General features: G+C 34.8%; 1 protein-coding gene across 5 annotated transcripts in view; it reads left to right on the top strand.

Annotated features, from left to right (window-relative positions):
* Positions 1-21,901, top strand: part of palm1a (paralemmin 1a) — a 33,933-nt gene extending 12,032 nt beyond the window's left edge. For 2 of the 5 annotated variants that reach the window (XM_058790899.1, XM_058790901.1), the window contains exons 3-9: positions 590-670; positions 8,943-9,070; positions 10,634-10,742; positions 12,277-12,310; positions 12,588-12,653; positions 15,186-15,317; positions 19,823-21,901. In XM_058790899.1, the coding sequence (XP_058646882.1) occupies positions 590-670; positions 8,943-9,070; positions 10,634-10,742; positions 12,277-12,310; positions 12,588-12,653; positions 15,186-15,317; positions 19,823-20,397 (1,125 nt within the window). In that variant the 3' untranslated portion in view covers positions 20,398-21,901. The remainder of the gene's footprint in view (positions 1-589; positions 671-8,942; positions 9,071-10,633; positions 10,743-12,276; positions 12,311-12,587; positions 12,654-15,185; positions 15,318-19,822) is intronic. The other 3 variants (XM_058790902.1, XM_058790903.1, XM_058790904.1) reach the window with 3 other exon arrangements.
* Positions 21,902-24,123: the final 2,222 nt, after the last annotated feature.

The raw sequence follows: 24,123 nt of genomic DNA, 5'->3' as shown, positions 1-24,123 counted from the left end.
AAATACATTTAAAATGTTACTTTGTTTGTTTTTAATATTTTTATTTGTTTTAAAATCTGATGAAATGCTGTCATCTGTCCACAAAAATGCTGTATGTAATAGTTCTTACTAAGATATATAAAAAAAAAAAGGGAGGGCTGTAACATTCCTGGTTCAGTTTGTTATGTTATCTATGCACCATTTTTAGTCCTCACACACACATAGGTGCACACATCACACACACACACACACACACACACACACACACACAGAATCACACATGCCCTCCCTGCTGGCTGGGATCTCGGCCTCACTGATTGATGAACACAATGTTCTCAGCTCATTTTCTCTCCCATATGAAGATTGTTGACACTCATTATCACACATGCTTTGGTCTGAGAGAAGTGGCATATGTTTCAACAAAATATGTAACCCTGCAGAAAACCATTTTTAGCCAACTTTCAACTCTAAAAGGACTGTTTTCACAGAATGGATGTTGAAGAACAGGACAAACTGTGTGTGGTACAGAAAAGAAATATGGTTGTTTGTGTTTGCATGCGTTTAGCACACTAGAACTCAGTGTTAATCTTAATAATATTTTTATTGTCAGGAAAAGAGGAAACGACAGACAGAAATTGAGAACAAGAAAAGACAACTAGAGGATGACCGACGGCAGCTTCAGCACCTCAAGGTAAAACAAATATTTTTTTGGGCATGACTGCAGTTTATATTCTCTGTAAAACTAACAAAGGCCTAATACAGTATGAAATAAATTATTTCTACAAAATAGAAAAAAGTGTTGGTATAAAGTCATAAAAAGTCTTAATTGTGACACTAAACATTTGAAATAATGAAATTATAATTTTGACGTTAAATTTGAAATGATGATATACTAAGTCATAATTATGACATTATTATTTTTTTTCAACTACTTACACACTGAATCTTTACTTGTCACACAGTTTCTGAAAGCTGACACTCAAACGCTAGAACCACACACCAAATCTGCTAAACCATACACTAATTCTCGGCCTTTGACCCAGTTTTCAATTTCATAAAACACTTTTTGCAAAAGCACAACACACAATTCTCTATGTAACACACAAAAATCTTCCAGGAATTAATATTATGACAAAGATGTTTGCAAATGTTTGCTTTTGAGATGTGTTTGTGATATTTTGAATGCAGCGCTTCATTTTGCAAGAGATGTGAGGCATTTTGAATTTTGTGTGTGCAATTAAAAATCATAATTCTGACATTAAAAATCTGAAATTATGAGATATTTAGTTATAATTATGAGATAAAAAGTTCAAAATTATGAGATTAAAAATCTGAAATGATAGTTTAAACATGACATGAGAGATAAAGTCATAATTATGAGATGCTGAGTTATAATTATGACAAAGCTGAAGTTATGACTACTTAAAATTATAAGATAAAAAGTCAAAATGTGATTTTTTTTTTAATGAAAATTAATTTTTTATTTCATAATTTTGACTTTTGTCAACTTTAATATAATCTAATTGTGGCTTTTTGTCTTATAATTATGAGTCAGTAACATAATTGTGCCTGTCATAATTATGACTTTTCATGTCAATTTAAACTTTTATATCACAATTATGAGTTTTATGTCATTTTGACATTTTATGTCATAATTATGAGTTAGTGTCTCATAATTTAGACCTTTTATCATTATTATTTGTCGTAATTATGATTGAACAAAGCAAAGTTGTTTTTTTCTTATGTGGCAGAAATGTCTTTGATTTCACTAGTCCCTATTATTTATGAATTACGCCAGGGGTCCTCAACCTTTTTCAGGGTAAGGACCCTTTAGAGCCCAGAGGGATGTAGCAGATCCATGTTGTAACTGAGTGTTGTATTTTAAGCTTGTCTCATGATAACCTCTTGGCAGTGGGCCTCTAAATATCAGTTCTGTATCAGTATCTGTTGACCAGCCCACACTGATTTGGTGAAGTCTGGGCCAAGAACACCCTGCTAGACACAGGAAGGAGAATCGTCCATGGGGGGTGATGAGACATCCTGTTTGTGTGAAGAGGGAAATGCTTCACTCTGCTAAATATATGGTGTATTGTCTCTGTGGCCCTCAGGTCAGGTGTACATAAGTGCGAACTGTTGGAGGTCTTTTTTCCTATTTCTGTTTATGCTGTAGTTTAGAATAGACATTTGAATGTGTCTGCATATGTATTATTGAAAAATAATAATAAATAATATTATATATTATTGAAAAAATTAAAAAAAAAGTTTTTATATTGCCTAGGTGACTAACTAAAATATAATAAGATAACACAAAAATATAAATAAAGCAACATGGAAATATACATTTAAAAATCTTAAGCAAATAACAAAATAACTCAAATTAAAAACTAAATTTAAAATGAATGCATAAATTAAATGATATTAAATACTATATACTATTTATATAATATATAACAGTATAAAAATAATACTAAAATAACACTGCCCATTTTCACTGTCAAGTAACCTGAAAGTGAAATTTACTGCTTATTTCATTGTTTCGTGAAGGTAATTTTTATTTAAATTGTGTAAAAAATTCAAAGTAATAATTGTATTTCCTAGATGATAATTAGACGCCACTCACTGAATAAAACTAGGGCTGCAAAACGATTAATCGCAATTAATCGCATTCAAAATAAAAGTTTATGTTTACGTACTATACAGTGAGGAAAATAAGTATTTGAACACCCTGCTATTTTGCAAGTTCTCCCACTTAGAAATCATGGAGGGTCTGAAATTGTCATCGTAGGTGCATGTCCACTGTGAGAGACATAATCTAAAAAAAAATCCAGAAATCACAATGTATGATTTTTAACTATTTATTTGTATGATACAGCTGCAAATAAGTATTTGAACACCTGAGAAAATCAATGTTAATATTTGGTACAGTAGCCTTTGTTTGCAATTACAGAGGTCAAACGCTTTCCTGTAGTTTTTCACCAGGTTTGCACACACTGCAGGAGGGATTTTGGCCCACCTCCACACAGATCTTCTCTAGATCAGTCAGGTTTCTGGCCTGTCGCTGAGAAACACGGAGTTTGAGCTCCTCCAAAGATTCTCTATTGGGTTTAGGTCTGAGACTGGCTAGGCCACGCCAGAACCTTGATATGCTTCTTACAGAGCCACTCCTTGGTTATCCTGGCTGTGTGCTTCGGGTCATTGTCATGTTGGAAGACCCAGCCTCGACCCATCTTCAATGCTCTAACTGAGGGAAGGAGGTTGTTCCCCAAAATCTCGCAATACATGGCCCCGGTCATCCTCTCCTTAATACAGTGCAGTCGCCCTGTCCCATGTGCAGAAAAACACCCCAAAGATGATGCTACCACCCCATGCTTCACAGTAGGGATGGTGTTCTTGGATGGTACTCATCATTCTTCTTCCTCCAAACACGTTTAGTGGAATTATGACCAAAAGTTCTATTTTGGTCTCATCTGACCACATGACTTTCTCCCATGACTCCTCTGGATCATCCAAATGGTCATTGGCAAACTTAAGTCGGCCTGGACATGTGCTGGTTTAAGCAGGGGAACCTTCTGTGCCATGCATGATTTCAAACCATGACGCCTTAGTGTATTACCAACAGTAACCTTGGAAACGGTGGTCCCAGCTCTTTTCAGGTCATTGACCAGCTCCTCCCGTGTAGTTCTGGGCTGATTTCTCACCTTTCTTAGGATCATTGAGACCCCACGAGGTGAGATCTTGCATGGAGCCCCAGTCCGAGGGAGATTGACAGTCATGTTTAGCTTCTTCCATTTTCTAATGATTGCTCCAACAGTGGACCTTTTTCACCAAGCTGCTTGGCAATTTCCCGTAGCCCTTTCCAGCCTTGTGGAGGTGTACAATTTTGTCTCTAGTGTCTTTGGACAGCTCTTTGGTCTTGGCCATGTTAGTAGTTGGATTCTTACTGATTGTATGGGGTGGACAGGTGTCTTTATGCAGCTAACGACCTCAAACAGGTCCATCTAATTTAGGATAATAAATGGAGTGGAGGTGGACATTTTAAAGGCAGACTAACAGGTCTTTGAGGGTCAGAATTCTAGCTGATAGACAGGTGTTCAAATACTTATTTGCAGCTGTATCATACAAATAAATAGTTAAAAATCATACATTGTGATTTCTGGATTTTTTTTAGATTATGTCTCTCACAGTGGACATGCACCCACGATGACAATTTCAGACCCTCCATGATTTCTAAGTGGGAGAACTTGCAAAATAGCAGGGTGTTCAAATACTTATTTTCCTCACTGTATGTGTGCGTACTGTGTATATTTATTATGTATATATAAATACACACACAAAAATATGTTAGATTTATATATAAAATATTTATATTTATATATAATATAAATGAAATACAAGTATAAATATATATATATATATATATATATACATACAAATATTTTTAAAACCTAAATTAAACACAGCGTTAACATAGTATGACAACAGTACTATTGTTTGAAATGTTTATTGTTGCATAATTTTTAACACACTACCGTAGCTTACGTTTATTATAGGAATTTTACTGTGAAATCTTACTTTCAGATCTGGCACTCATGTGGTACTCACTGACCCCTTGTCCAAATAGCCACACTTGCGGTCTTTGTACTTGACCGCTTGTCTACTTATATGACGTATTTCCTCTGTTTGTGCTAAGTGTTCAAGTGAGGATGAAGACCACAAGTGTGTGTAGACCTTTTCATTACCTGAAGGTAATGTAAAAATGTATGTATTTGGATAGCTTTATTTTTCTTTTAAATACTTTGCATTTTAAAATCAACTTCTAAATGTCTGTTCAGTAGTCTCTATAACAGGACACCATTTAATTTGTGGTGCTTCTTATTAAGTGATAAAAAGCAGTTGCAAATGTTGTGCAAAGTAAATATCACCACTACTCATCTTTGCACCAATAAAACATGCAACATTTTCTTTTTCTACCAAATTATATGTAATAATATATAATTATCATATTAATATTTAACTTACATTGGAAAGGTTTCTGTGACCTCTCACACGATCTCGATTTATTTCCAGAACATGATGCATGATGGGATACACTAAGCCTGGAATAGTGCTCCAGTGTGGATTTAGTGTGAGTTAAGGGCACTGGTGTTTGTAAGACCTGGGACAGTCTTGCGCACTTACTTCCTGTCACGTACACGCGCACTCAAGCGGCCAAGAATGCAAGTGTGGGTATTCGGACAAGGCAACAGTTTCAAATCTGGACTACATTATGATGACCCAGTATCAAAATGTATCTTGTGTCTATCTGAGAAACATCAATGTAAAACTGATGCTTTTTCAATGTAATGTCTTTGCATTGTCTTCATTTGGAGGCTGCAGATACGAACATATCATTAATAGTGATTTATTTCAAATATTATTAACATTTTGTAATTCACTTGATAAACATTTAATCGTTATTGTCTGTGCTGCTTTGTGGAAGTTGGCTGTGTTTTTTCTGTGTGTGTTTTTGACAACTTTCGATCAGCTGTGGCTGAGAGACTTTGCTGCGCTGGCCAGAGATAAGATCCAAAAACTCTCCTCATTAGCAGTTTCTATGGAGCTCCCATTCAGAGTCAGCAAAATGCAGAGGGAGAGAAAGAGAGAGAGATGAATGGCCAGTGAATAGTGGGCCGTGGGTCGCTGAAGTATGGAGGGGCCTCTGAGAGTCCCGAAAACACATGCTATCTGATATATGAGCAGGCTTTTGTCGGTCTAAGAGAAGGTTCATAGTGTTCTGTCCGAATATAGAACAATTCCAACCACTTGAGCTCCGAAGCTGTGCTGTTTCCAGTCTCTGGCCTAGTCGTGCTGAAGCCTGCGTGTCTGTGTAAAGCATATTAGCTATCATACGCATTCTTTGTCAGTATTTTGGATCCAAAGCTTCCCTTGTTTTGATTGGCTCATCTGTAACTCCAGACTGATTAAAGGATGTCTGACATCCCGGGGTGATCAGTACAGGATGTTAATGATGCACACTGGATAGGTGTGGTTTGATTTGTGGGATGGGTTAACACAGGTCACATTGGTAACACAGCTGTTGCGCAAAAAGCTGGATCCATTTTACTTTGGAAAACAATGGCTCAACCACTGGAAGCACATGCATGGAGCCTGTTCGCTTTGTTCTGTCCTTATGTGTCAGTAAAGACACGCTTGTGTGTGTGTGTGTGTGTGTGGTCAGTATACGCTCTCCTACAGTAGGTATCTAGGGAGTGGGAGGTGGCAGCTCAGGCAAAAATGAAAATGGACATGAAAGAAAACAAAGAAACAAAAGATGTGAGGTGCAACATAAAAGAGATATGACATAACATTTGAATAATTATAGTGATTTGATTGTTTTATGTAGACCAGTGCCACTTAATATATCATACATGATTTTATCATAGTGCTTACGAAATAATATTATGTAGCTGGCTAACACAGATTATGTTGTTAAATTTGTACTTTGTTGAATTTTATTATTATTATTATTATATATATATATATATATATATATATATATATATATATATATATATATATATATATTAGTATATAATAGATATATATATATAGTACTTCAAGCTAAACTAAATGTGTGTGTGTGTGTGTGTGTGTGTGTGCGCGTTTGTTTGTATGCATATAATGTAGACATTATGTGCTTTTTGTAAAAACAATAGAATGCATGCATGAATGAATCAACATTTTATTAATGGAAAAGACAATTTAAACAATATATTATATACAAAAATCCTCATTGTTGAGTCCTGAAAGTAGCCTAGAGAAAACAGAGCTGGCATTCATGGACTGGTATGCATGAATCAAAATATATAATGTTATATTAGCACATAAAGAATGTTATTTGACTTGTCAGAAAGGAAGAAGACGGCCATCATCAGAGGTTTGATCAGTAACAGCTGGGAGAGGCAGGAATGTCCGAGGCCTGCAGTGCATTGTGCAGTAAATGCCAAGAGCCTTTAGGAGCTGGACAGCCGCCAAATCATACAACTCATATCCATAAGTGTGCGCAGAATAACTTCTCTATGGACAATATGTGTGTTTTTCTTTTTTTTTTTTTTTTTTATTGCCTCTCATATATCTGTATATTTCGATAAAATAATCAACATGAAGTGCTGCAGAATACTAAAATCAGCAAAAAGCACAATTGAAGTGTTCTTGGATTGGTTTTGTATGAGTTACTGTAAAAGGTTTGTACAGCACCATTATTGCCCCACCCAGAAGATATTCATCCATCCCAAAGTTTTAAAGTGACTGTGCTCAGCTGCGGACCTTTAATGGCTGCTGGTAATGGGCTGGTACAGGGTAGCCTATGCATATATGCACACATCTTATGTGGTTTGTGAATGGCAAACAAATTGTCATGTAGTTTAATGCTACCAATAAGCAGGCATCAAGCTCTGAGAGTTAGAGGAAGAGGGTAAGATCAGTTTCAGAGAGTAAATCAGAGCAGTGCCTGGTTTGGTGCCAAGGCAGTTCAGTGCCAGCTCGACACTTAGATTTTAGTGCCAATTAGCTGAATAATTCAGGCTCTGAGAGTGAGAGCTGTGCAATATTTGGTTAGTAAAGATCACTTCTCTCATAGGAGATCTCCAAAGGCAGGCGATAACAGAATTGAAACTCTTTCGGGACGTGCGTCACTGGCATCATTGTTCAACTGATGCACAAATCACTTTTATCTTCAGGTTTTTATTTTCTTTGGCATGGAAATTTCAATTAAATCTAAATGAGTCAAGACTTGTGTACAGGACATGGAGTGAGGCAATGATTCTCCATTTTTACAATCTGAGGTTGTTTTCAGTCCATCGCATCACTTGGATTAATTAAGGTTTTTTAATGTTTTTGAAAGACGTCTCTTATGCTCACCAAGGCTGCATTTATTTGATAAAAAATATAGTTTAAAAAGTAGTAAAATAAATATTATTACAGTTTGAAGGGTGTTTTTTATATATACCTTAACATATTTTAAATGTAATTTATTTCTGTGATCAAAGCTGAATTTTAAGCATCATTACTCCTGTCTTCAGAGTCACATGATCCTTCAGAAATCATTCTAATATGCACATTTCTGATTATTCAAAACAGATTTTGCTGCATTACAAGTTTGTTGAAACTGTGATTTGAAACTACCATTCAAAGGTTTGGGGATAAGTAATATTTAGTTTAAAAAAGAAATGAATACTTTTATTCAGCAGGGACACACTAAATTGATCAAAAGTGACAGTAAAGACATTTATAATGTTACAAAAGATTTCTGCTTCAAATAAATGCTGTTCTTTTGAACTTTCTTTAAAAAAAGTATCTCAAAAATATTAAGCAGCATAAACTGCTTTTAACATTGATAATAATAAACCAATGATAATTGATAATAACTTACCAGCAAATCCGCATATTAAAATGATTTTTGGAAGGTCATGTGACACTAAAGACTGGAGTAATGATGCTGAAAAATTACATTTTAGAAATATATAAAAATAGAAAACAGTTATTTTAAATTGAAAGAATATTTCACAGTATTAGTTTAACTTTTGATCAAATATATAAAAATGTAGCCTTGGTGAGCATAAGATACTTAAAATAAAATAATACGTGCGACATTGTTGTATATCTATCTGGAATACTTCAGTTGCAGATCAGAAACAAATTATTTCACATGTCTAAATTTTAAACCAATTGGGAGTAAAAATGTTATTTGGTGTAGAGGGCTGCATTGGGACACATTACATTACTTGCACACTGTGGCACCACCCCCACTGTTGTTATGCTTCTTTTAATAGAAATAAAAAATAATTTTGTTTAGCTGGAAAATACTCTACAATTCTAAACTGAACGTGTCTGCTCTGCGCCATTCTAAACTGAACGTGTCTGCTCTGCCATACACAAGCTACAGAGAATGTTCTTGCTTACATAAATTTTGCATTTTTTTGTAGTCAAAGGCACTGAGGGAAAGATGGCTGCTGGACGGTGCGCCCACTGCAGGATCGGAGGAAGACGAGACCACAAAACAGTTGCGGGAAGATGAGGCCAAAACCAGAGGTCTTGAGGAGACTATTCTCAGGTAAACCAGCCACACCAGTGTGATGAAGAGCTGTATTCACATATTTGATAAAAGGAGGCAGATTTTATGAAGGGAGTAGTAAACAGAAGTATTCTGTTTTTCAGTCCAGCTGTGGTTAGATAGCAAATCCCTAATGTGGGATCCATCAGCCTGGACTGTGTAATATGGATCTAGTGGCCAAGATCTTTCTTATCTGATTTGTCTCAGTTTATTCCTAATGGTGAAAAAGTGCCATGGGTCTTTCTGCTGGCAGAGCGGTCATTCTGGATCTCCATTGCCTGATTAAATCTCTGCTCTGGCATAGGACTTTTATGCCAACCACTGAGTCATGCCAGTGAACAGACAAAGCCAATAAGGCCTGGTGTGGAAAAAACACTTGGAAAGGGGTCGTGAAAAATATAAAAATATGTGAAAACAGATTTTAATTGGTACAGATCATTTTATTTATTTATATATATATATATATATATATATATATATATATATATATACACACTGCCGCTCAAAAGTTTGGGATCAGTAAGATTTTTATGTTTTTAAGGAGTCTCTTCTGCTCATCAAGGCTGTATTTATTCGATCAAAAATACAGAAAAAAACAGTAGGCCTAATATTGTGAAATCTTATTGCAATTTCTAATATTAGTTTGCTATTTTAATATACTTTAAAATAGATTTTATTTCTGTGATGCTTACTGCTGTCTTCAGTGTCACATGATCCTTCAGAAATCATTTTAATAAGCTGATTTATTATGATTGTTAAAACTGCTGTGCTGCTTCATATTGTTTTTGGAACCTGTGATGCTTTTTCTTTGATTCTTTGATGAATACAGTTAAAAAGAGCAGCATTTGTTCAAAATAGAAATCATTTCTAACAATATAAGTCTTTACTATGACTTTTTATTCATTTAACACATCCCTCCTGAATAAAAGTATTAATTTCTTTAAAAAAAGAAAGAAAAAATGTACTGAACTTTTGAATAGCATTGCATTTTTAAAAAAATACTGTTCTTTTTAACTTTTTATTAATCAGAGAATCTTAAAATATATATATATATATATATATATATATATATATATATATATATATATATATATATATATATATATATATCACAAGTCCCAAAAAAAATTGAAGCAGTACAACGGTTTCCAACATTATATTAGGATGATTTCTGAAGGATCATGTGACACTGAAGACTGGAGTAATGATGCTGAAAAGTCAGCTTTGATCACAGAAATAAATTATATTTTAAAGTATATTAAAATAGAAAACTGTTATTTTAAATCTCAATAATATTTCACAAAATAACTGTATTTCTGTATTTTTGATCAAATAGATACAGCCTTGATGAGCAGAAGAAAAACAATAAAAATCTTACTGATCCCAAACTTTTGAGCGGCAGTGTATATATATATATATATATATTAGTGCTGTCAATCGATTAAAATTTTTTATAAAGTATAAAAATATAAAGATAAACCCATTCAAATGTAAAAATATAGTATTGGTAACCTAAAATGTGCTTTATAAACTGAATGTCCATCTTGTTTTCTTCGAGCACAGACTGGAGAGAGAGCTGGAGGAGCTAGAGACAGGTGTGTCTGCAACATCCACCAAAGAGAACCTGTCGGATGCAATACAGGAAGTCAATACCAAGACATTCGAAAAAACGGTGCGTTGACCGGCAGCTCTTTCTAGCCCATAAACTTCACACCAGGGTGGGCAGCAGGGGATCCAGAGGCTTCTATTCAAAGCTTTAGTGCATGACACACAACGGGGTACCATCTCACGTCTGGCTATACAAAGGCTATCTTGATTAAGGGAAGCGATGGATCTCACTGCTTACAGTGCAGGAATCAGCCTCACTCAAGCAGCGAGTACTAAACATGCAGGACTGACAGACTTTTGCCCTCACTGGTGCTGCATTCAGAGCGGCTTCCATAGCAGCAGCGGCGATGCTGCTACAACATAAATTGTTTTCTCTGATTAGCCTTTTCTTTGGTGGTCAATATCCTCTAAAGTACATCATATGTCACTGTCCAGTGCCTGCTGAGCTCTAGCACGTACCGTTTATGTTTTTTGTCATTAGGACTGTTGTTTATTTGAATAGATTTCCACAGAAGAGTCTTCAACTGTGGGTAGATGATTTACACATAAAATTCCTTATAATACTTTTCACCCTAGTTTATTTACCTCACTTTTACCTTATTTACATCATATTTCATACACTGTAAAAAAAAAAAGTTGAGCCAACTTAAAATTTTGAGGCAACCAGCTTCAGCTTCAACTTTTTTTTTTTTTACAGTGTAGGATGAATTGTGTTCCAGTAACCTAAAAATATGTAAATAATAGTAATGTAAAGAATGAATATAAATGAGAACATATGCAGATCCTTTAATTATTAAAAAAAAAAAAATCTATATTTATTTTATTACTTACATTATTTATTAATTAAAACATAATTAAAACATAAATTAATTATATATAATATATTCTAAAATGTAAAAGTAAAAAAAGATACTTTTATTTAGCAAGAATGCATTAAATTGATCACTAGTGACTTTTATAATGTTACAAAAAATCTATTTTTTTTAAATAAATGCTGTTCTTTTGAACTTTCTATACATAAAAGAATAGTGGAAAAAATGTATCAGGTGTCTACAAAATATTAAGCAGAAAAGTCATTTTTAAACAATAATATAAAATAATAATATTATTTGATTTTATAATTTTAATTAATTTTTTTTAAATTAAGAACCATTATTAAATTGCATTGTTAAATAGCATTCTGTGATGGAAATGATGGTGGTGGAAATTACATTTGAAACATTTTTGGAACTACGTGACTGACTCGTGTCTTTTTAAGGCTAATTTAATGGCTAGCATTTTATGTATGTAAAAAAGGAACAAAAGCTGTCATTGGGGTGGGACCCTTTACCTCAAAATTGAGAGTTTTTTTTAAAGTGAAAATGTTATTTTGGTGCAAAATATTGCGCACTTAATGAGCTAGCCCCAGAGAAACTGCTTTTCTTATCTGATATAGGACTCTTGATGTAAACAGAAAAGATGATGTGTTCACAATAACAAACTAAAATATGACAGATGACAGTATTTGTATAATTCATATTTAATACAAGCATGTATAATTTGGATCAGTCATATAAGATTTGAACGTCTCTTTCTCTCTCTCTGTCTTATTTTTGCAGATTGTGATGGACTCTGTGACAGACTCTGTAACAGGTAACGCCATCATCTCTGACACCAGAAACACCTGTTAAAATAGCCTTTTCATGAGCAATATTTGATCAGAATTCCAAATTAAACACAGCCAAAAGATCAGTTTCTGCAGTTATCCATGACATACTGACTGCGGTTAAGGACACTGCAGTCAGTCTTGTGTCTACTGTAGTACTTCCTCCTTCCCATCATCCCTCTCTCTCCCCTATTCTACACTCTTGCTTCTTATACCTTTTTATCATTCTCTGTCCTTCTGTGTCCTCGTTCATGACCCTATTAGAGGTCAAAGTTCACGTCAGCCCTCGTCTGGAGAAATCCGGAGGTGTCTCTGACATGATGAGAGCAGGTGAGTGTTGATCCAACCGTAGCTCACGCAGAGATCACACACTCTTCCTGCTGTTTTACCCTTTACCTTTTTGATTCTGAGAAAAAGATGGAAAAAGAAACACTTAAACTGCTCTGTCTTTTCTTATTATCGATATCATGTTCAGAACTTTTTAGTGAAGCCAGTTTTTCTGAGCAAAATACAGACCAAAAGCAGAAAGGTGTGCTTTTTTAGAACGTCTGAAAAAACTTAAAGGGATAGTTCACCCAAAAATGAAAATTCTGTCATGAATTACTCACCCTCATGTCGTTCCAAACCCGTAAGACCTTTGTTCATCTTCGGAGCACAAATTAAGATATTTTTGATTAAATCTGAGAGCTCTCTGACCCTGCATAGACAACTGAAATGTTCCCAGGTCCAGAAATGTAGCAAGGACATTGGTAAAACAGTCCGTGTGACCTCAGTGGCTCAACTTCAATTTTGTCAAGCTACAAGAATACTTCTTGTGTGCAAAGAAAACAGAAATAACGACTTTTGTCGAATTTTGTTTACATTCAGGAGAAAGCGTGCACATGCAACGTGGTACTCTCCAAAAGGAGAAGAATTGTTGAATAAAGTTATTTTTGTTTCATGAAAAATATCTTAATTTGTGTTCCGAATATGAACGAAGGTCTTACGGGATTGGAACGACATGAGGGTGAGTAATTAATGACAGAATATTCATTTTAGGGTGAACTAACCCTTTAAGACCTATAAGAAAAGACCTTTTTAAAAGTATTACGATTTCAATTCTGCTCTTTAGTAGGGGTGGGTGATATACCGGTAGAAAATTGTCTACTATCGTCTCTATCGCAGTTACAAGTTCACGTGATGTTGCTGTGGTACGTGGTCACAAGAACGTATCGTTTGCATGCGTTTTTAAGCACTGCAGTTTAAAAACAAGTGATTTTAAGCCGTCCAAATGCAATCAGCAGCGAGAGAGAACTTATTTTGCTATATGTGCGCACTGTTAGAGAGGTGTGCGCACGTGAAGACGGTGCTCATAGATTGTGTTATTTTTGCCGCTTTATATGCCTTGAACGGTTAAATACACACACTTTTGTGTGTCAAAATGCGCGTCTTTGCAAGTATCTTTGTAAACACATCAGGTCTTAAGTGAAAACAAACAGCTGAGAAAGAAAACACATGTGTAACAGTATATTGGATCCGGGCAGCTCTTAAAGTGATAGCAGACTAATAAACCTGCCATTCATGTTAATCATACAACAAAAGAGATGAAATCTCTCACTGCTCTTGACTAAATCACTTCTGTAACTTTATTAAGAGGAAATATATATTTAATTTACACAGTGAAGAATATGCAGTGTTTTATACATTTGATTGCTTTATACAATGTATGTAGCATTCCTTATTTATTTGTTCTACTGTAGTTTTTTGTCCTATTGCTTGTAATTAGTTTCTTATTCGTATTTAATCGCTGACTATTTACTTGTCTTCAGTGAGCTTTTTTTATTTAGGCTAGTATTAGTTTTTTAATTATAATATTTCTATGGAATTAAACATTTTGATATCATAAAGACCTTATTTAAAGCAAAAACAACTATATTGTGATGTCTATCATTACCGTGAAATAAAATTACTCATATTGTGAAAATTTTGGTCATATCGCCCACCCCTCTGTAGTCAGATAAATGTAAAGTGGATTTATTGACAGTTGTTCCTGATGAGTGTCTGTTTGGCGTGTGTTATTTTTGGTTGCTTGGGAGGGCATGTTTGTCCCTGCTGTGTTCTGGACTGAAATATATGACTAGATCGCAAAACCAAAAATTTTGTAAATAAACACTTGTGGGTCTTATATATTATATTACTAATCCTGTACTGGTTTCATCTAATCTTGTCTTCTAATTCTTTGTTCTTTCAGCTGATGTGTGTTTGCATGTGTGTGTGTGTGTGTGTCTTCGTGTGTCTGGCATACACACCACATCATCTCTCACTCACATATAAAGTTGAAAAGCAGAAAAACATCTATTAAATAAAAACAGCTATTTTTAGAAGTTGTACTACTAAAGGATCAGGTTACCATGGTAGCATTGCCTCAGAAACCATATCACAGCTTTGATTCACTTTTTCTGTGATAGAATTAACACAAAACATACACACCTGTTTTTAATTTATTCTTTAAAATATATATAAAAAGGTACATATTATATTATGTTTTTTTGAATATATAAGGAATTTTTATTTATTGTTTTATCTAAAGTTACAATTATTTCTAATCTCTAATTAAGATCATTTGTCATACAGTACATTAGAACAGAAAAATACACCGTGTAGTTTCTATCAGTCATACTATTTGTCTTTCCACACCTCACTCTGCATTATTATTGTCATAGAGCTCACCAGACAGTCTCTTAAAATCACACTTTACTGGCTTTTTGAATATAGAAAGCAACTGGCCCAAACAGTCTGTGTATGTCTGTGCTCAGTGACTTTATGTGAGTGTGACCGTGCATCACTGCAGGATGGTAATGTGTTCTTTCGTTGGCACTACAGCGATGTACTCCGTAGAGATCACAGTTGAGAAGGACCTGGTGACTGGCGAGACCAAAGTCCTGTCCACTAACACACTGCTCCCCAAAGACCTCTTGCAGCAGGGCGTCAAGGTCTATGAGGATGAACAGAAAGGTGGCTGGCGATAGAGCAGGCGCACGTGGCTTTGCTAGATATGCCTGCTTTACGAGAAGTGTACATTTTTACGTAAAACACATTAATGAGGGAAAATGTTCAGAACATCAGATGTAGTTCTCTTATTTGACCAAACTTAATGTTTATTTTGTTTTAGTTTATTCGAGAACAGTTATCCCAAAAATGTCACCATTCACGTTTTTCCAAACCCGTATGATTTCTTCTGTAGCTCTCTTATTTTCTCACTTTCACATATTTTAGTGGACTGTCGTTGTGGGTCATGTGACACGTGGAAACCATTTCCATTCAGCATCATTGAGGTCAAACCTGGGATGATGCATCTGTGGTATATTTAGGGTCGTAAACTTAATCCATATTTGAGAACCTGTCAAAAATAAGTTTATTATATTTAAAAATATGAATTAATGTTTTATACCTTGAATTGAATCATAAATCCTGAAAAATTAAAACAGACACTTAATTTATGAAAAATTATTATTTTTTTAAATCCATTCATAGGCCCTTAGTGTTGCAAAAATGTCAATAAACTATTAAGTTGTTAAAATATTTTTAAATTCAGTTGAATAGACATGCTTCTTGATTATTAAAATGTAGTTAAACCATAAAAATTTAATATATTTGGGAAAAATAAAATTCCATAGGGCTGTAAAAATATTATTTTTATTAAACTTGTCATAAAATTGTTGCTACACTGTAAAAAAAAAAAACAAGTTGAGCCAACTTAAAATTTTACGGCAACCAGCTTCAGCAGATTTTTGAGTTTTCTCAACTTGTCGTTTTAATTTTATACAACAAAAATTTGAGAATCTCCCACAAAAATAAGTTGAGCAAACTCAAAAATCTGCTGAAGCTGGTTGCCTTAAAATTTTAAGTTCGCTCAACTTTTTTTTTTTTTTTTTTACAGTGTAAATTGTATACTTTCATACTTTTTGACTACTAAAATTTTATTTTACCAATATAATGGAATGCAAAAAAAATTCAATGTTAAAAAGCAGAATTTGGGAAAAATAAACGTATTTTTGGGTAAAACTAAAACAGATTTCATAGGGCCCTGTATGTTGTGATCTCAGTATCTCTTTTACCATTATTTGTGAACTAAAACATTTGCATCACATAATCAGCTACATTAGCGTATGTCTTTTCTAACATATTAAACTTTCTTGGTAGTTTACTTGGTGTTTACGATGTTGAGCACTCACGATAAAAGGGCTCGCAGAAACAAAAGTTAAAATGGCATGGATGCATTAGTAAATGCATTTTTATCTCATGTTTGCTTATTATCACTTAGGTTTAGTCTAGATGGTATGTTATTATTAAGGTTAAGTTGATGCAATCGAGCATTAACCTTTTAGCGCCACTCATCATACACAATACGTGTCGTACAACAACCAACGTAATAAAGCAGATTCATTGGCAGATTCACTTTCATCATTTTCGCATAAATCTGAACACTTTTAGTGCAAATCACTGGACATTTCATCTGGAAAGTATTACCTGCGAAACGTGCAGTAAGCAACATAATATCGTTTTGCAGAAAGGCTGCCACAGGCACATTTTTCCAGTAAGCCTTGATTGAAAATTCAAGATTGATTTAAAAAGTCTGTTAATCACACACATCTTGTGTAGTTTTAAAAGATGAGCATGAGTCATGTACTTTTTTAGTTCTTTTTGAAGCTTGACGGCCAATGTATTATTTTATTTTATTTTTATTGTATGGAAAAGAGTAGCTCGGACATTCATGTAAACATCTCTTTCAGGCTGGGTCAGATGGGTTTGGAACGACGTGAGGATGAGTTACTGTATCAAGATCAGAGTCATATTTGTCAGTTTTACTTAATGTGTCATCAAACGCTGGTCACTTCTCGTAAAGGAAGAGGTTAATTGAGCATGGCTTTAGATGCAGGGTAACCACAAACCCCTGATTGTTATTGACTTTTATCATTATTTTCTGTCAGAGAATGAGAGGCCATGTTGTCCATTAAACTCTGTTGGTCACCCTGCAACTTGACTGCTAGTTTTGGGCATGTTGCTGCCAAGCTTAGCCACGAGCCTCCAGCCTGACTTTTCACTCTTCCCTGTGGTGTTACACAATGAAACTATAAATTTAGCACATATTAAATATATTTTCCAAAGGTTTACAGATAATTAAAAATGCTTGTTTCACTGATACTGTATCTGTTACTGCTAATACTGCTAGCTGCTAATGCTAACACCAGTAGCACTGCTTGCTTCCTGCTCTGTTTACTCCGCTTGCCACACTTTCCCTGTGTTTGATCCCTCAGCCAAGTGAGCACTTCTAGCAAGTGAAGTGCACTTGATGTACAACTTTAAAAGACAATGCTAACAGTAGTCAATAAATGGGCACAGTATGCTTTACATGCGTTTCATCAGTGGGTAGAACAATGTTTTTTTAGCTGTCTTTATTATAAATTCTTGACTACAGCAAACCTGCAGTAAATATGTGGCAAATGTACTGCAGTGTTGGCTAGAAGTTTAAAAAAGGTTTATATAGGCATTGTCAAATATGGTGTCAGTTCAGTTTATTTAGTGTGACCATATGCCTTTTTTTTTTTCACAGACATCTCCTGGCCGGGATTTTCTAAATTGCTCATAATGTCCAGGGTTTGGCTTTGTTTTTCTGTCGTTTTTCATACTTTCTGAAGGTAATGACTGAAAAGTAGAGTGACCAATAGGATGCAGGCATTGTACACAATCGGACAACCGTGGCACTCGAGAAGGCGGGATCTACAGAGAACAGCCAAAACAATGCAAATACGTAATGTATTAGGACTGTAGAGAAATGGCCAATAAGAAAACAAAGTCAAACGTGGACATTTTAGGTAATTCAGAAATATTTTTTTAAAAAGGTTGTAAAAATGGATGTATGGTCATCCTATATTTATTATAATCATTATAAGATGGCATGCTTTTTTGTTTTGTTTTGTTTAAAAATACATTTATTCATACATATAATTTTTTGTTGTTTTTAATTTCTGAATTTAAATTCATTTTAATAAATTTTTGTAATATTGGGATAATAAAACTGTCCTGATAAAGCCTCACTAATAGGAAGTTCTCGAAAACCTTAAGTAGGTAGTTCAGCACGTTTTATTAAAAAAGTGAAGTATTTTTGTTAAAATATTCAAAATATTTAAAAAATATTTTGCCCTTCAAAAAGTCATGTGGTGTTATGACGTCAATAAACATGCAGGAAAAAAGCATAAATTATAAAATAGAAAGGACCCTTGCAAAAAAAAATAATATAAATATATATATATATATGTATATATGAATGAATAATTAACTATATTTGTTTTAAAAAAGTAAAGAAAAAACAAAGCAAACAAAAACTTAACATGTATACCTTTTTTGGAAAATAATACACTTATTCTAGGTGTACAGAAAATATTTTTGGTACTTTTTATTGGTGGTTATGCCATATAACATTTTTCATTTCATTTCATTTCATTCATAAGTTAAAGTTAAATAAAATTACTTTTTTTTTCTTTAAATTGTTGAAAATGAACCATATGAAACCAGCAATGGTGTCGAAAATTTTCACTCAGAAACTGCTAGTAAATTTCACAATGAATTAATAGAAAAACCAAGTAACATTAAATTTAATTTTGAAGTAGAAAGACTGAAATACATCTTCCTGTAAAAAGTACTCCAGTAGTCTTTGTTTTATGTGACTTCGAAAAACTATTTTTTACAGTGTTGAACACACTCATTTGTCAATGACCCATAAATGCTTGAGCTGATAAAGCCCAAAGTATACTTCACTTTTTACACATACGCGAGGGACAGCGTACAGTGTGCGTGATTCTAATTTTGTCATCAGAACAGTATGCGCGTACGTATGTGCACCACCCAATTTTTGTAACCACGCATACTTTGTATGCGCAGATCACACAAGCTCATTGAAGTTATTTTGCACTAATCTGTTGTTCCTCAAGGTGGCGACACCATCCCGCGTCGTTGTTTCACAGTAGAAAACGAAACAAAAGAGATGGAACAATAACAACAAAACAGCGGCGACTGCAACGACAACAGATGCTCACACTGACAAGCGCTTGTGAGCGAGACGGTATGAGACAGCTCAGCTTTGATTTAAAAGAGTTCGAAAATATTTGTTATCGGTCGTAACTTATAGGGAAAAATAGAACATGGATAAAGCTTTCTAGAGCGCATGTGTCGACAGCCTGCATTCACGCACAACATCAAATGGAGTATACTTTGAAAGGCTACGCGTTCGACGCTAGTGTACGCGTACAAAAACGAAGTATACTTGGGGCTTAACGCTCAATCATGTCAGTCTTAAAGCGATAGTTCACCTTCAGTTGCTAGTCCCCATTGACTTCCATAGTATGGAAAAGAACACTATGTAAACAGAAATTGAAGGTGAACTATCCCTTTACGATGAAGTGCAGTCAGTCAGGGAAAAATCTTTCCTGACACAGTCCGTCTTGTTTTTCTCTATGCAGTGGTGCATGAGGTGCGCAGTGTGGATGGTGCAGTAACCAATGGCGTTCACCAGCTCAGCTCTTCAGAGGTGGAAGAGCTCCTCCACAAGGCTGATGAGGTGACCATGAGCGAGAGCAGCAAGACTACGCCGCGACTGGAGCGAGGGCAGGCCGAGAAGGTGGAGAAGGTGGAGAAAGTAGAGAAAGACGTAGTCCCAGCCGCAGCCCCCATAAAGGAGATCACAGGTGTAGAAGCCAAACCTGCAACCCCTCAAACAGAAGTGGGCGGGGCCAGCACAGAGAACCCAGTCACAATGGTTTTCATGGGCTACCAGAGCGTTGAGGATGAGGATGAAACAAAGAAGGTTTTGGGGATGGAGAGCACGACTGTGAAGGCTGAGGTGGTGCTCATCGAGGATGGAGATGCCAAGACCGCCACCGGTGACGCCAAGCAGGAACAGGCGCCCCCTAATGGCAGCCCAGCAGAGCCACCGAAGGCTGAAGAGGCGGCCGGCGAGTCGGGACAGCAAGAAGGGGGCGCTGCTGAGGTCAAGAGCAAAGAGAAACAACCCTGCAAGTGCTGCATCATCATGTGAGCCCAAACACGCCCTCCCAAACACAGACTTTACTGATGAAATGCAACAACATACAGAGAGAACAACAGCAAGGCTGAGAGGAATAAACGTTCAGTATCTTTTGATAGAAGCTGTTGTTTCTTTAATTGATTTTTACCTGTTTTATATTTTCTATATTGCTTTATCTTTTCCCCTTGATCCTCTCTAACCTCATTTGAATTTTATGCGTTTTGTTCTTTTTTTTTTTTTTGTGGCTGAAATGAATCGAGTCATATGCGCTCCTGTGAGAGAAGTATGAAGATTTGACCCTTTAACTGAAATGAACTGATCAAACCCCTTTAATCAGCATTTACTTCACAAATTTTTTAGTCTTACCTTTCCATATGGAAGATTCAAATATTTCCCATAATTGTATAATATATCTGATTTTTTTTAAAGCCTGTTTATTTTGACTTTCATTTTGCAGAGCATGTACACTACAAAGTATTTTCACTTTCACATCAAAAGAAAAGATTGAAGAAAATTATTGATCTCAGCATTGTGCACTGCACTGTATTTATTACTGATGAAGCTGTGAGAAGTATTGCAATTATTTTTATTTTATTTTATTTAGTTTTTCTAATTAGGAATAAAACCTGTGGGATTGACAGAGCACACTTTGCATTTGCTTAGAAATGACGGGATTGTTTTAAACCATCATACAGGAGTTTTAAAGGAATGTTCTGGGTTCGATACAAACTGAGCTCTCGATTAATACAGAAAATAATTTTGACTCATCCCTCAGTTTGTAATGGAAAAAAAAGTGTTTACAAAAATGTAAACTTTTTTTTTTTTTTGAACATATGAATCGTTCCTTACAAATAATAGGTGTTTCTGGAGCTGTAAATCTGTAAAGTTTGGGGTCTGTATTTTTAAATGCTTTTAAAAGACATTTCTTATGCTCACCAAGGATGCATTTATTAGATCAAAAATACAGTAAAAACAGTAATATTGTGAAATATTATCATAGAATATCACATAGCATCATTCATTTATTAAAGGATTTTGATTTCATCTGGTTTTAAAACCATTTCTCTACTGATGGCCATTTAAAAGTAGCTTTACGTATATTTATTTTATCAAACGTACAGTAAAAAGTGAAATATTATTATAATTAAAAATAACTCTTCTCTATTTTAATATATTTTGAAAAGTAATTTATTCCTGTCATGCAAAGCTGAATTTCCAGCATCATTACTCCAGTTTTCAGTGTCACATGATATATGAATATGATGCTCAAGAAACATTTCTTTTTATTATCAGTGTTAAAACAGCCATGCTGCTTGATATTTTTGTGGATGCCTCGCAATATTGTTTCAGGATACTTTCATGAATAGAAAAATTAAAAAGAACAGTGTTTATTTAAATGAGAAATGTTTTATAAAAGACTTTACTGTCACTATTGATAAATTCAATGCATCCTTGCTGATTAAAAGTATTTAATTATTAAAAATATATATACTATATATTTTTAATAATTAAATGCCTATATATATATATATATATATATATATATATATATGATTTTATTTGCTTTTTACAAACTTGGGGATGAGTTTTAATAATTTTACAGTAAATGAAAGCATGTCACTGCTTATCCTCTGCATTCCTGCAAATGCACGTGTAACTAGTTTGAGGCTATTTGCTTTAAATGAAAAAAAAAAATCTATTGCTTTTATCAGAGCATCCCTTCTCTTTTCCCTTGCTTTTTCTCAAACACACAGTAAAACTGCACCATTTTCCTTATTTCCCTTATCTTTGTTCTCCCGTGAGTCCAGTAGATTGCACTCTTTCATATTGAAATGTAGGACAGGTGAGCTGAGGATATCTCAGTAAGCTTTGATGTTTTGCTGTTAGGCTGTTCGGTGGTCATTCTCAGTTAGACTGTTGCAGCAAAGAGCTTGCGCATGTGTTTGTACTTGTTCCTTAGTGTTTCTAACTAAAATATATATAATCCCCACTTGAAATGCTCTATTTGTTGGAAATAGAGATCAAGAGTAGAGAGTCAGTTGTTCTCTCGGTTACTTTCAAACTGCTGCATGATGTAAACTTGCATCGGATCATTTGTAGCCTTCTCATCTTTCATCTGCATCGCTCATGTGCATTTGGCCTTGTTCTGACATTCAGAGGTCTGTATGTATCAGGCTGGCTGTGTGTTTTTAATTGTATGCCAGTCCGCACTGCCATCAGCCCTCGGGAAGGGTCAGTGACAGCTCATTCCTAACAAGTGACATCAACAAACTGCTGCAGCCAATCCTATGCAAGAGCCCTCATGCGTGTAAACTAGCGTCAAAATAAGCGAAGCTCTCTCACTTCCACAGAAATCACACAGTTTCCACAGTTCCCGAGACTAGAATGGAAAGACAGGAAGGACAATATCCGCCCTTCCTTAGCTGTTCCAAGAAAGTGTGGCGAGGGGACAGGAAACTTTTAATAGGTTATTATGCCAAGTATTGAAGCTTTTTTGTGTTTTAGATATTAAAACAAAATGTTTGCATTTCTGTTAAAAGTTGAGAAGAAAAAATGTTGGAAATGCCCTTAAAGTAGCTATGATGCCAAATGCTTCAGTAAAAACAAAAAGCATATTGTTTTTGTTGCCTGTGTGTTTGTGGAGGAGATGGGTGATGGACTGGTGCTTATTTAAAGTTATTTTCATCTTTTCCATAACAGAAATAAATGTTAGTAACATTAAAGGTGCATTTTGTAGTCTGGTTTCACAAACAGTGTCTAGTTTTATGTAAATTACACCAACACCACTGTGTTTCAGAGAGACGTTTACACAATATTCGAGTCCCTTACCTGCCTTTATCCCTCATCAAATCTTGCCGTACTAATGTTTATGGACGTTTTTTGTCTTTGTCTTTCTGTCTGTTGGCTTCAGACCATTTCTTCCTCTTCTTTGGTGGTATATGTAGTGATTTCAGCTTTGAAACCTTTGAGAATCTTTTTTTTCGAATCAGTAGTTGGGAGCGCGTATGAAACTAGCTTCATTATATCGAAACTATCAAATACTGATCTGCGAACACATTAACCAATTATGTATGTTCATTTTTAACAAATTTAATAAGCGTGCATGTATAGTGAAAGAGCTGAATGGCTATTGTTTCTAATTGGACTGAACAAGCATACAAAATTATAACAAATTATTCAGGCACTTCATATTACATGGTATTTATTTAGTGATATGTAAATTACATTCAGTAAATTATACTTTATTAAAAACAATTGTGGTTGGTTTGTAAGAGGTGTCTTTCTGCAGGTTTGGGCTGTGATCACATTGCATTTACACTACTTTGACCAGCAGGTGGCGTGAGCGTGCTGTGTTTTGAGATTTTTGAAATCGAATCATTTTGCGAATCAATTAATTTAGTGTTTCAAAAAGCTTCTTTTCTCTAATCACTATATACAGGTACTGCTTCTACCATTTTCTCCGCTGGAAAGGCACAATATTTGTATAATTTTCGCTCTTTGCATCCCCAAACAACACTACGCTACTAGCGGCTGTGAAACTTAGTGAAACACTGCGGCTCATGCCATTGCAACATGCCCAAATACATGTTGGTGGGGACGATCCACACCATACATAACTGAAACACATTTGATAGAAATCTTTTTCTTAGTCTTCACCTCACCTCACCAATCAGAATCTTTACAAAAACACAATTTATTTCTCCATGTGTAAAACTTTTTTTTAAATTGGCACCAAAC

This window comes from Onychostoma macrolepis, chromosome 11 (assembly GCF_012432095.1).
Source record: "Onychostoma macrolepis isolate SWU-2019 chromosome 11, ASM1243209v1, whole genome shotgun sequence".
NCBI lineage: Eukaryota > Metazoa > Chordata > Actinopteri > Cypriniformes > Cyprinidae > Onychostoma > Onychostoma macrolepis.
Note: the sequence above shows the minus strand (reverse complement) of the source record. Positions and strands in the feature narration are given on the sequence as shown.